At 38.9% G+C, this 12937-nt stretch overlaps 1 protein-coding gene across 5 annotated transcripts in view; it reads left to right on the forward strand.

The window, feature by feature from the left end:
* The window catches only part of sema4g.S (semaphorin 4G S homeolog), a 161120-nt gene that overhangs the window by 101624 nt on the left and 46559 nt on the right, over window positions 1-12937 (forward strand). For all 5 annotated transcript variants that reach the window (XM_041570448.1, XM_041570449.1, XM_041570450.1 and 2 more), the window contains 2 exon segments: window positions 815-928; window positions 3509-3663. In XM_041570448.1, the coding sequence (XP_041426382.1) occupies window positions 815-928; window positions 3509-3663 (269 nt within the window).

Raw genomic sequence — 12937 nt, forward strand, 5'->3', positions numbered from 1 at the left:
TGGGGAGAGGGCAGTTCTGACTTAGTAGCATGGGGCCCTGCAATTCCTCATGGTGGCCCTGATCCGATCACCGCATTTTAAGGCTGTTCTCCTTTAGATTTTCATATGCTGAGGTAAACAGCCTTTGTTAAATGCTTAACTTGTGTCACATGACTCCTCAAAACTAGTGTATTATAACCATATAATAGAAGTGTTCTATCTAAAATTTTAGAATTTGGGGTTCCATGACTTTGCATTAAAACACCCACACTGCAGCCTTGCCCCTTTATATGGTCATGAGACCCCTTGGTGATGTCTAATGTACTGATATTTTGCAATAGTGGGTACATTATTCCCTACATTATATAAAGGGCCCCTATAGCCAAAATATATAATCCCCAGCCAAAGGTTGAGCTAATAGTACCCGCACTCCATTTAGGGGTAACAGTAGTTTTTTTTAAATGCCACCCGCCCTGGTTGGGAGCTCCCGTTTTAAGCGGCCATGTTGGGGCCAAAGCATGTGCATATTGAGCAAATGCCACAAGTTTCTCGTTATGTGTATGCACGTGACTTCACAAGTGCACTATGGCTCTGACTGACATGACTGCTGGTGGGGGGCAAATTAAAATAAAAACTACTATTACCCCAAACTGGAGTGTGGGTTCTATTAACCCACACCTTTGGTTCGATATAATATATTTTTATGGTTATTTTTGTAGTTGTTTCATATGAATATTCTGTATCCATTTCTCATTGAAATATGTCTCTATTCCAAAGTATTATTTCATTTTATAATTGCACAAATAGCACATATCTATATTTGTTCTGATTCCAGATGGAGGATTATACACAGCCTCTCGCTATGAATTCCGTAACCTGCCTGATATAAGACGAAACCTCTTCCAACGATCATTGAAAACAGAGGAATCCAATTTGCACTGGCTGAATGGTATGTTGGCAATTTGTCATTTCATTGTCTTATTTTATAAATCACCAAAATTAAATAGTCTGCAAGGAATCCAGTGGGATGTTTGCACTGAGAAAGGGGAGAGTGATATTGCATGGCTCTGTGCAGTTCAAGAACCTAAGTGGGCCTGCAAGTAAACCTTGGATTTGCATGGATTTACCTTATCACTGGTCCACTGAGATGAACTTCATGACCATTTAATTCTCCTCAATTTATTTCTGACAATATAATACATGTGGTTTGGCAGAATTACAAACGGGATTTGCAGAGTTAAATTTGCAGCAGACGGAGAAGTGTAAAGAACGAGTTCCACCCTCAAAGAAAGTATGTTATCCATTGTCAGCCATGTCCGTATCTCAGGAAGTGAACTGGGATTTATGTTTTTAAGTGGTGAGGACAGGGTTTTTCTTGGCTAGAAAAGCTGGAGTAAAGCAATGTTTGCTACCAATATGGGTAATGAATATTTTGTTATGGTTTGATGTAAATAAGTCCGGCTAAATCTGTGCTAAAAATGCTGTTGAAGGTTTTAATTTGAACACCACATCAATGCATGGGCAACAGTGCTGCTTTATTAGCAGATAAACACATCCACCCTGCTACACCCAGCTGGTCATGGGAACAAGCGAGCATGGGCAGAAATGGGTTTCTGAGTTCAGGGTGGAATTTTACCCCTGTTTGATTTTGTAGGTAGATGCAGGGAGTTCACTTGCACGACTGTAAGAAGCGCCGTGAGATTTGTCCATTCTCTTACCTCACAGCGTGTCTCTCCCTGGCTTCTGGGGTGCAGGCACGCGCTTCCGGCAACGGCATGTGTTCGGGTCGTGTGCAAGTGACACTGGCGTCGGTTCGTAATCAGGTTTTGACGCCGAACGTCATTGCGTCATTTTTTCGTGTGTGAGAGATACGAATGTTTGGCATTTAACAGTGCCCAAGCTGGCTTCGGTTTACGGATCCTGCTGAAGCTTTGTTTACTGTTGGAATTTCCTGGCTTTTGACTTCTGCCTGTTTTGACTTTGATTCTTGCTGCCTGCCTCGACCCTTTTGCCTGTTTTGTGACTACGAATTGCCTAATCCTTGCCAGTACCTCTTTACGGACTTATTACTAACAAACGCACCAATTCCTTGTTGGTTCTGCAGCAGAAAGCCCGGGACCCCAAAAGGAAGTCAGTGAACACCGGAATCCGCAGGGTTTCCCTTGTGCGTTTGAGCATATCAGCTGCATTCAAGGCTTCGACTTGCTGTCTCCTGGCATTCCACACAAGCCCATAAGAACTGACAGAGCCTCATTACATTTTCATTTTATTTGTTAGTAATGCGTATTTCCACCTGGTACCAATTACCTGCATATCACTGCAATGCTTTAATAAGCTAAATAGTCCTGAGTGTTTAACTGATTTTTATGCTGAAAACGTCCACCGTCAATTAAGATCGGATTAAAATGGCTTTTCACTCCATCAGGAGTTTAAATAGACAATCAATGTAATATCCAAACCAATGTCATGTATTGCTGTTTGATAGAAATATTTCTACTTTTCTAGTATTTCTGCTATTCGATCCCAGGGAAATGTCTAGTTTTATTCTGCTACTGGGGCCATGTCTAGAATCTAGAATCCCTTGCAGGTATATCACATCTACAGTGACATTCTGCCAAATAAAGATATAAAATACAGATACTGATTATTGGAAAAAGATTCATATTTTGTAAAGGTTAAATATTTTCTCCTTGACTGTAAAAAACAATTCTGACAGGCTGTTTTTATCAGAAAGAAGACTGTATTTATCAGCACACAAATATCTTTTCCCTTTGTGTTAGTACAGATCTTACCTCCTCTGCAAATCAAATTTTATTCATTCGAATGTAGATGCCATATTTTTGGTTCTGCATGTGTAAAATCAACAATGGTTCCAGAACATCTAGAGCTGATAAATATTTCAGTGGACCCGGCCCTGTGGTGGCTTGTACAGCCCTTCAGCGTTGGTGTAGCTGAAGCGTAAAGCTGGCTTTCCTTTTGTATATAACTGTATAAACTATAGGTATGGGATCCGTTATCCGGAACCCCATTATCCAGAAAGCTGAATTATAGAACGGACATCTCCCATAGACTCCATTATAATCAAATAATCTAAATGTTTTAAAATTATTTTCTTTTTCTCTGTAATAATAAAACAGTATCTTGTATATGAACCCAACTAATGCATAATTAATCCTTATTGGAAGCAAACCAGCCTATTGGGTTTATTTAATGTTTACATGATTTTCTAGTAGACTTAAGGTATGAAGATCCAAATTATGGAAAGATCCATTATCCGGAAACCCCCAGGTCCCGAACATTCTGAATAACAGTTCCCATACCTGTATTAACACATGTGGGACTAACTAGCTTGAGTGAATATCTAGAAAAATGAAAATTATTAATAATTTATTTGATTGACACAATATATTACACGTTGTTTTTAAGTGGACACATTGTTTTAACAAGATCATTCCTTCATGCTTTAATTTGACAGTGTGTTCTTTAAACTGTCAGAAGAATGATTTTTACTCCTGGGATTTTTCTCCAGATGCTGAGTTTGTGTCTGCTGCTCTAGTTCCGGAAAGCATGAACGTTGAAGTGGGGGATGATGATAAAATCTACTATTTCTTTAATGAAAAAGTTGTAGAAGAAAGCTCCAGTTTCCTAGGCAGCAAGACTGCAAGTATCGCCCGGGTGTGCAAGGTAAGACAAAACCAGTAATCATAAAGTCTTCAGAGCTACAATTTAGGAATAAGGAAACAGTTGTCTTGATCATGCAGTAGAGTCATCTAAATTGCTATAACCTTGTTATGGATCGCTCACTCTGACATCAATGTGTTTATAACTTAAAGGAACCATTGCACCACATCACTGTTTGGCCAGTGGTTTATTTTGTCTATTATTTTATTATAGTCCTTCTTCAGAGCTGCTTTTTTGCCACCACTCCAAAAAACAAAAAAACAAACAAACCTTCTTTCAACTGTCCTTCTTAGGGTAATTCTGTCAAAATATCTCTGATTCAGATTTACTGAGACGCACAAAGATGGAATGTGCACATGATCAAGTTTTTTTTTTTCCAAGCTGCCAGTGTCACACAGTGCATGTGAGTTTGTACACTTAAGGGCACATTTACCAAGGGTTGAATATCGAGGGTTAATTAACCCTCAAAATTCGACCATCGAAGTAAAATCCTTCGACATCGAAGTCGAAGGATTTTGCGCTATTCCTACGATCGAATGATCGAAGGAATAATCGTTCGATCGATCCATCGAAGGATATTCCTTCGATCAGGAAATTCTTAGCAAGCCTATGGGGACCTTCCCAATAGGCTAACATTGGCCTCGGTAGGTTTTAGGTGGCGAACTAGGGGGTCGAAGACAGTACTTCGACTATCGAATGGTCGAATAGTCGAACGATTTTTAGTTCGAATCGTTCAATTCGAAGTCGAAGGTCGTGGTCGAAGTAGCCCATTCGATGGTCGAAGTAGCCATATTCGACCATTCGAAATTCGAACTATTTTTCCTCTATTCCTTCACTGAAGTAAATGGGCCCCCTAATAATAAAATACATATTTTTGGTGGTTAAACTAGACGCATAGGTCCACTTTTTTTATCTGTAAGAAAACCAACTTTCTTATCTGTAAATTCTGCTCCTGTTTGCAACACTCATACCAGCCGTTTTACCCTTAAAGGCTATATTTTAGCTCCAATATTTCACATTATTAAACCTACAGCTGAGCCTTCTGAAACAGTCAATGCTGGAGGTCACGGGCACCCTATCATGACTCATCCATGTCCTGTGCATGCCATCAGGGGGATAACTACAGCGGAAGCAGATCCTGCGGCTGCAGGAGTCCCCAGGAGGTATAGGGGGCCCCATGAAGCCCTAATTAATGAGTAATTTTAAGATATATTGGTAAAACAGCACAGCCTCTGGATATTTTGGGGGGCCCTAAAATTATTTTGCTGTGGGGCCCATATCATCTAGTTACGCCACTGCATGCCAATATATTGGACTGTTAAAATCTTTTGTTTGTCTGCTATTTTTGTTGCAAATGGATATTTCTATATTTTTATCCTACTAAAAATTAGGGATGCACCGAATCCAGGATTCGGTTAGGGATTCAGCCTTTTTCAGCATGATTCAGATACGGCCGAATCCTTCTGTCCGGCTGAACCGAATCCGAATTTACATATTTGTCACAAAACAAAGAAGTAAAAAAATTTTTCCCCTTCCCACCCCTAATTTGTTTATGCAAATTAGGATTTGGTTCAATAATCGGCCGAATCTTTCACAAAGGATTCGGGGTTTCTGCCAAATCCAAAAGAGTGTATTCGGTGCATCCCTACTAAAAATGTAGTAGATGCATGTTTAGATCAATAGTGTAGCTGATTATTTTAGAGACTTTCTGCAGAAATCGCTTTTCATGCACCTCCTTGCCATTGTGGTAGTAGACATTTGAATTGTAGGCTAGAGTTTAAGCTTTGTTAAATGCAAAAAGCAAAGTATATTCATGGAGAAGGCTTTAAACATTTGAAACACAGGAAATTACCCTTTTGCATGGGTTTGCCTAAAAACATTGTTTGGAATAGATGTCATCTTAAAGCATATAAAGGCCTTCTGTTGTTGTGTTAGGAAGCCACTGTTATACTACAAGGGAGAAGCCTTCATCAAGTGGGAGACCCCAAGTTATGTCCAATGGCAGGGTAGAAGAAGTGACATTACTCTAGTCATACCTGGGTTACTAGGCCTCGCACAGAAGTGGAACTCGTATTGTTGACCCTTCATTGAGAGCAAAATTAAGGCTTTATTAACTGGTGTAATCAACATGTTAGCCAGGTTTTAACCGTTAGCAAGAAAAGTCATTTTTAAGGTATAGAAGATTAGGGACTGACTTTATTAAAACAGTTGTAACGCTAATATTTTGTCATGATGTCACAATGTGTGTATTTGTATCTTTGTCTATTCAGCCCTCAAATTCACTACCATTTCCACTACCATCACAGTAAAATAAATAACAACTTTCCAAAATATAGCAATTATTACCGACACTTCCGTTTTTCAGACCCAACTTCCATGATGTTTTAGCGTGCTATTATTTGCATACGGTATATATTTCACCCTAAAACCTACTCTTAACAACTACACAGGCAATTTTTGATTAGGGATGCAGAGAATCCAGGATTCTGTTAGGGATTCAGCCTTTTGCAGCAGGATTCGGCTGAACCAAATCCTGATTTGCATATGCAAATTAGGGGCGAGGAGGGATATTGCGTGACTTTTTGTCACACAACAAGGAAGTAAAGAATGTTTTCCCCTTCCCACTCTTAATTTGCATAGGTATTTGGCCGAATCTTTCGCAAAGGTTTGGCCAAATCCAAATAGTGGATTTGGTGCATCAAAGGTTAATCTAAATAAGGGAGTAGAATAGATCATTTCAGATAAAGGATTGATATACTGTAGGCATCTGCATGTGCCATAACCACAGCTATTGTAGGATTCAGTTTTCTGGGTTGTATCTCTGCCAGTTTTTGCTGGCAGAGATACAGAGAAATAAAAATGCCACAGAAGCATGCTGTAGCACGCTTAGGGCACCGAGTCTCTGCTCCGATTTTTTAGCTTCCACATTGGTTATATGATATTTATGTAATTTGGAAAGATGAATAACTTACAGGTATTTGGAGTTTGTGCAACAGTGAAATTTGACCAGGGGAGTGAAAGCTTTATCAGCAATATCTCATATTTGACTAAGAGGCTTGGGAAAGTTTTGGGATATTTTGTGTAGGCGTTACGATCACACACCTGTTTGAATATGTTTTCTCACCAAGTTGAATTAATAATCTTGTTAATGTTAAGGAAGAGCCCATTTCTCTCCACTAGGTTCAATTTTAATATGGAAAAGAGATAAACTTCTAACCTGTTATTGCAGCGCAGGAAGAAACGTAAAGACTTAGAAGGAGACTTATTCATATATGGGGCTTATTTAACAATACTGGGCAAATTTGGACCTGGCTGTAACTTGTAGCAACCTGTGAATTTTTTGCTTTCATTGTTTATCTGGGGTGGCTGAAGAAAGGTTGCTACTGGGAAAATTTACTAAAGGGCGAAATGATTAACGCTGGCGAAAATTTGCCAGCGTGACGTCATTTTGGTAATTCGCTGTTTTACTAACAGTCGTTGACGTAACTTCGCTAGCGAAAGAGATATACTCTAGCGGTACTTCGCTCACTAACGCCAGGCGAATTTGCGCTCTGGCGAATAGATATAACTATGCAAATTCACTAGGATGCGCATTTTACTGAACGTTACCTCTTACGCCAGATTTGCCTTCGACACCTCAGACCAGACGAAGTGCAATAGAATAGATAGGAGTTCCTCAAAAAATTTTAGAAAATTTTTCTAAGTCCCAAAAAACGCTAGCGTCTTATGCTTTTTTTCAGGGTGATAGGCTGAAAAAGAGCGTAATTTTTATTTTTTTTGGCCGGTAACCGGCTTCCCCCCTACATTTCCTAACATATGGCACATAAACTATACAGTGGGCTCATGTGTAGGGCAATATAACAACCTTATTTTATTTTATTAAGTTTTCCTGGGCTTGTCTAGTGTAATGTATTGGCTGCAACATATACGTCCATTGAAATTTAACTTCCCGCCATATGCAAATTAGGCAACACTAGCGCAATTTAGCCAGCGTTCGGCGCCCTGGATGCAACTTCAGATTTTTGTGAATTAGCATTGTCCTGGCGAATCTACACCTGTCGAAGTGTTGCGCTGTGAGCAAAACCGTCGCTGGCGTATTTTCGGAGGTTAGTGAATTTGCCCCTAAGAGTTGCTTCAAATATTTACATTTTCCCATGTGATGAATGAGCACATACTCAACATGGTCAGAATGTCTCTGGAGAGAGCAGTCAAGTACTGTCACACTGGACCCAGCATTTGTCAGACAAGGAGCTGGTTAGAAATTGGCTCATTTACTTCTCTGGGTCATTTAGCCTAGTATTTCTCTATAGGAATCAATGACATTTCTATCCTGCTACTTATCTCACTGTGTGACATAGACCTATTAATGAAGCTCAATATTTTGTACACTGCATGTCTACATTGATGATGAATTTTATAAACCCTCTCTCTCTCCCTAGTTCATCAGTAGCAAAATGATCATAAGTTTAAGTGGCCGCTATAAATATTTTTCCTTGTAGGAAAATGAAAATTTTCTTCAGTTATACAGGTATGGGATCTGTTATCTGAAAACCCGTTAACCAGAAAGCTCTGAATTACGGAAAGGCCGTCTCCCATAGACTCCATTTTATCCAAATAATCCAAAGTTTTAAAAACGAAATTCCTTTTCTCTGTTATAATAATATTCCTTTTTCTCTGTAATAATAAAACAGTAGCTTGTACTTGATCCCAACTAAGATATAATTAATCCTTATTGGAGGCACAATCAGCCTATTGGGTTTATTTAATGTTTACATGATTTTCTAGTAGACTTAAGGTATGAAGATCCAAATTACGGAAAGATCTGTTATCCGGAAAACCCCAGGTCCCGAGCATTCTGAATGACAGGTCTCATACCTGTATTATAGAATCCTTACTAACCGAGTCGGAGATAGCAGATTCACTAATTGAGCTTAAAATAGGGTTGGACAAAAGGACAGATTTTATTAACCATCTTTAACCCCCAACACAAATATAACACAAATATAACATAGCTTTTTTTTTTTTTTTACAGTAGGAGGGCAATGTCTTAATACTAGACATTAACGATTAAATAATTAAAAATAATAATTTTACTAATAATAATACTTGGCATTAAAGATTAAATGATTAAAAAAAACCTTTAAGACAGAGCCTTAAAGGGTTCTGGGCTTCATAAAAGATAATCACTTGTTCAAGTAGTAATTCAACTGTCAGTTTTAGGTTCAGGAAGGAATCATTTCTCAGCAGCCTGCTGTAGGCTTTGATTGCCTTTGAATGAACATAGAAAGACAACAAGGATTCATCCAGATGGACTAATAGTACAGTCTCACATACTTCATCACAGCTTTAATTATAAATTCACAATGCTATAACTCAGCATACTTGTTTTTTTACATAAAAGCTATTCAAATATTATTAAGCCATTTGGGAAAGGAAATGGGTTTTTGTGAAACAGAATAGTTTGCCTAATGTCTAAAAACAAGGCACAGATTTACAAAAGCTATTTTCTAAAGCTAGACAACGTGTTTTCTAAATGATCCTATTCTTGTTCTGCTACAAGCCATCACAATACTTTATAGTTCAGACAGATGGTTAAGAGTTTCATTTCTTATCAGGCATTGGAACATTTCCTCTTGCTGTTTTATTTCACAACATTTGAGGCAACAATTTCAGTACAATGAACTTACAATGTGAACAGCTTATAACCAGATGTATCATAAATATGACCATATTTTGTGTTTTTTTTGGGCACTTAAGTTTTGCTAGCAGCTACTGTTCAGTTTTACTGTGGATGGGGCACATTGGAGTTTCATTGGCCCTTGTATAAGAAACACATTTATAATAACACATTCATAATAGCTGTAAGCCTTGGGTATAAGAATGTCATCAATGGTCCCTCGTGCGTGCACACACAAAGATTGAGGCCGGGGCAAACGACAAATTGTGGTGCGCACAAACAATTTTGCGTGAAAACCAAAAAAAATTTGTATTAATTGTGACCCGAGCACACAGTTTTTAAAAACTGCACACACACAAGTTTAAAATGTGCTCACATAGCCGAGAAGGAATTAGAGAGAACATTGGATCTAATTTAACATAACTTTATTCCATCAGCTTGCAGCCAGATGACCATCCTAAGACCTTCAGCTGTTATTGAATTATAAAGGCCAGCACCCTCCAAAGATCAACAGAGGATTTGGTATGGTATTTGTTCCAGTTTGATACCATGCTGTAGATCAGGGGTCCCCAACCTTTTTAACCCGTGAGCCACATTCAAATGTAAAATGAGTTGGGGAGCAACACAATCAGGAAAAAGTTCCTTGGGGTGCCAAATAAGGCCTATGATTGGCAACCCCTATGTGGACTGGCAGCCTACGAGAGGCTCTACTTGGCACTATACTTCATTTTTATGCAATTAAAATTAGCTTTCAAGCTTGAAATTCAAAAATAAGCACCTGCTTTGAGGAACCTGAGAGCAACATCCAAGGGGTTGGAGAACAACATGTTGCTCATGAGCTACTGGTTGGGGACCAATGCTGTAAATTAATTTGGTACTGTCTCAGAAAGGAGACGAGTGATCTGACAGTAGTGCACTTTGCTAACTAATGTCCTGACTTAAGGGTTAGTAGTTCCTTCCTGGATCTATAAAAAGGATTTATAGTTTCCTATGGAGCAATAAGTGTATTATGCTTGCGAAGAAATCACCAAAACTTAATTAAAAGTCAGCCAGCAGCAGCAACAGAACTAAACCTCTGGACACTCTTTCTAAAATACAAATCCAGTTTTTGGCTGAAACATTTACTACCATGTTCCAAATAGAAATATTAGTGGGGGGCATGGGTTTTCTTCATCAGCAATCGCCCACAAGGCTAACATGGCCATGCACAGTGCCAAGTGTTAACTCGAGTGATGTACAGGTCTTTGCAACTGGACTCTGAAGCAGTGGAAATTGTTATAATGACTTGCTCGTTGGTTTGGTAGTTTCCAGGAGAACACTAGATGCTTAACTACTTGATATATAATGGACTGGGACTGCTTTTTATGGCTTGGTTTCAGACACCCTTGTTTTACTGAAAGCAAACCTTAAAGGAGAATTCAAACCCCCCCCCCCCATATAATAAAACCCACTACCCTACATAGTCCCCCAGCCCTGCTCCCGCCCACACAGGTGTTAACTCGAGTAGTTGCCCCTAATTGTATTATGTATTTGTATGTTTGATATATACACCTTTCTATTGAACAGTGCTCAGGGGATATATTGTTACTTTATAACATTTAATAATATTTTCATTATTATTGTTTTTGCTTATTTTACTAATAAACTTGGCTGTAGCAAACAATGCCAGTTACCAGGTTTGTGCATGAGAAGAGTCATGTAAGTAGGGATGCACCGAATCCACTATTTTGGATTCGGCCGAACCCCCGAATCCTTTGTGAAAGATTCGACCGAACCGAATCCGAACCCTAATTTGCATATGCAAATTAGGGGTGGGAAGGGGAAAAAAATGTACTTCCTTGTTTTGTGACGAAAAGTCACGTGATTTCCCTCCCCATCCCTAATTTGCATATGCAAATTCGGATTCGGTTCGGCCAGGCAGAAGGATTCGGCAGAATCCGAATCCTGCTGAAAAAGGCCGAATCTTTGCCGAATCCCGAACCGAATTCTGGATTTGGTGCATCCCTACATGTAAGTGGGAATATCATAACAATATATAAATATATAAGGAGACCATACAACATACCTCCCAAATGGAAAAATGGAAAGAGGGACAAAAACAAGTGGAGAATTGTTTTTGACCATTTCTAATTACTATTTCCATTTTACAAAATATTTTGTGTTATATCTGTTTTGCTGATGAAGGTGAAGTTGTCCTTTAAGCAGCTAGTTCTCACAAGAGACTGGCTTATCCTTTTAAATAGTTACAATTGTTTCTTTGCTTAGCTTAAATTGTTACAAATGTATCAGGTGCAGGTTTTTGGGCTCTGCCAAAAACCCTTTTATATTAATTAAGTTTCTGAAACGTATCTTTTTCTGGCACCAGTGCAGTAGATCAAAGAGAAACTCTGGACTTTTTAATAAAAATCTGGGACTGCTGAGCTGTCAAAATCTGGACTTTCCCGTAGAAAACAGGACAGTTGGGAGGTATCATACAATAAACTCCTTAATGCTTTATTTGCCAGTACGTCCTTCCAGCTGACACACGGGCATCAATTTTGATTAGAGGAAAAGAGGTTGAATCTAATTATTCGGAAAGGATTTTTAAAGTGAGAGCTTTGAAGTTGTGGAACTCACTGCCTGAATCGGTTTCACTGGCAGATACATTAGAAAGCTTCATGAAGGGGTTGGAGGGCTTTTTAGCAAGTGAGAAAATATAGGGTTTTTGAAAATGTCTCTTAGTACAAGCTGATCCAGGGACTCCACCAATTGCCATGGCTTCAGGAAGGAATTTTTTACCCGCCTGAGGTAAATTAGGGAGGCTTCAGATGGGGTAATTTGCTTCTTTTGCAGATCAACTAGCACTTAGGTAGGTTCTTTAGAGGCATAAAAGGTTGGACTTGATGGATATGTGTCTTTTTAACGTCTTTTTTAAGTTACTAAGCTTCTTTCTTACTCCACTCCAGCCTTGTGCAATATAATCCTGCCTTTTCTTTCGATTTTTTTGTGCCCCTGAGGAAGACCGCCATGGTCAAAACGCGTTGGGCTCACTACTTTTTTGGTATTCTTTGTTACCTTTTTTTCTTTTGATGTAATAAATATCTTTTTGCTTTTCTAAATTGAATGTGCAATCATTTAATTTATTTTTGTACAGGTCAACTTTGGAGAACCACATGGGGAGCCTCCTGTGGATTAGCACCTCAAAATTGCTTCTTAGGGTGTGTGCCTCCTAACCTGATATCTACTTGAACAAAAACTTAACATCATGGTAACTGGGGCAGAAACCTTTGTCTTGCCACTAATTAAGTCAAAGCGAGGTTGCATCACACCCATCTTATTTGCCCAGTGACTTCTGCCCATCTGCCTTGTCCAGCTCCCGTGAAATCCAGTTCTCCTTATGAAATCCAGTCTGATTTTGTAATTTTTTGTGTGTTGTGAAATGTGCTTTAGATTCCTTTTCTTCTCTTTTTCCCTTTTAAGTTCCCTGCATGTTTATGGGGGAATGGTTCCTTATATGGACACTTTGTAGAATGTTAAGTTTAGAGAGAAATAGAGATGAAAAAGAACATAGAAAAAAATCAGTAGTATCCCAGACACACGCGCTATTACACAACTTTGAGT

Source organism: Xenopus laevis, chromosome 7S (assembly GCF_017654675.1).
Source record: "Xenopus laevis strain J_2021 chromosome 7S, Xenopus_laevis_v10.1, whole genome shotgun sequence".
NCBI lineage: Eukaryota > Metazoa > Chordata > Amphibia > Anura > Pipidae > Xenopus > Xenopus laevis.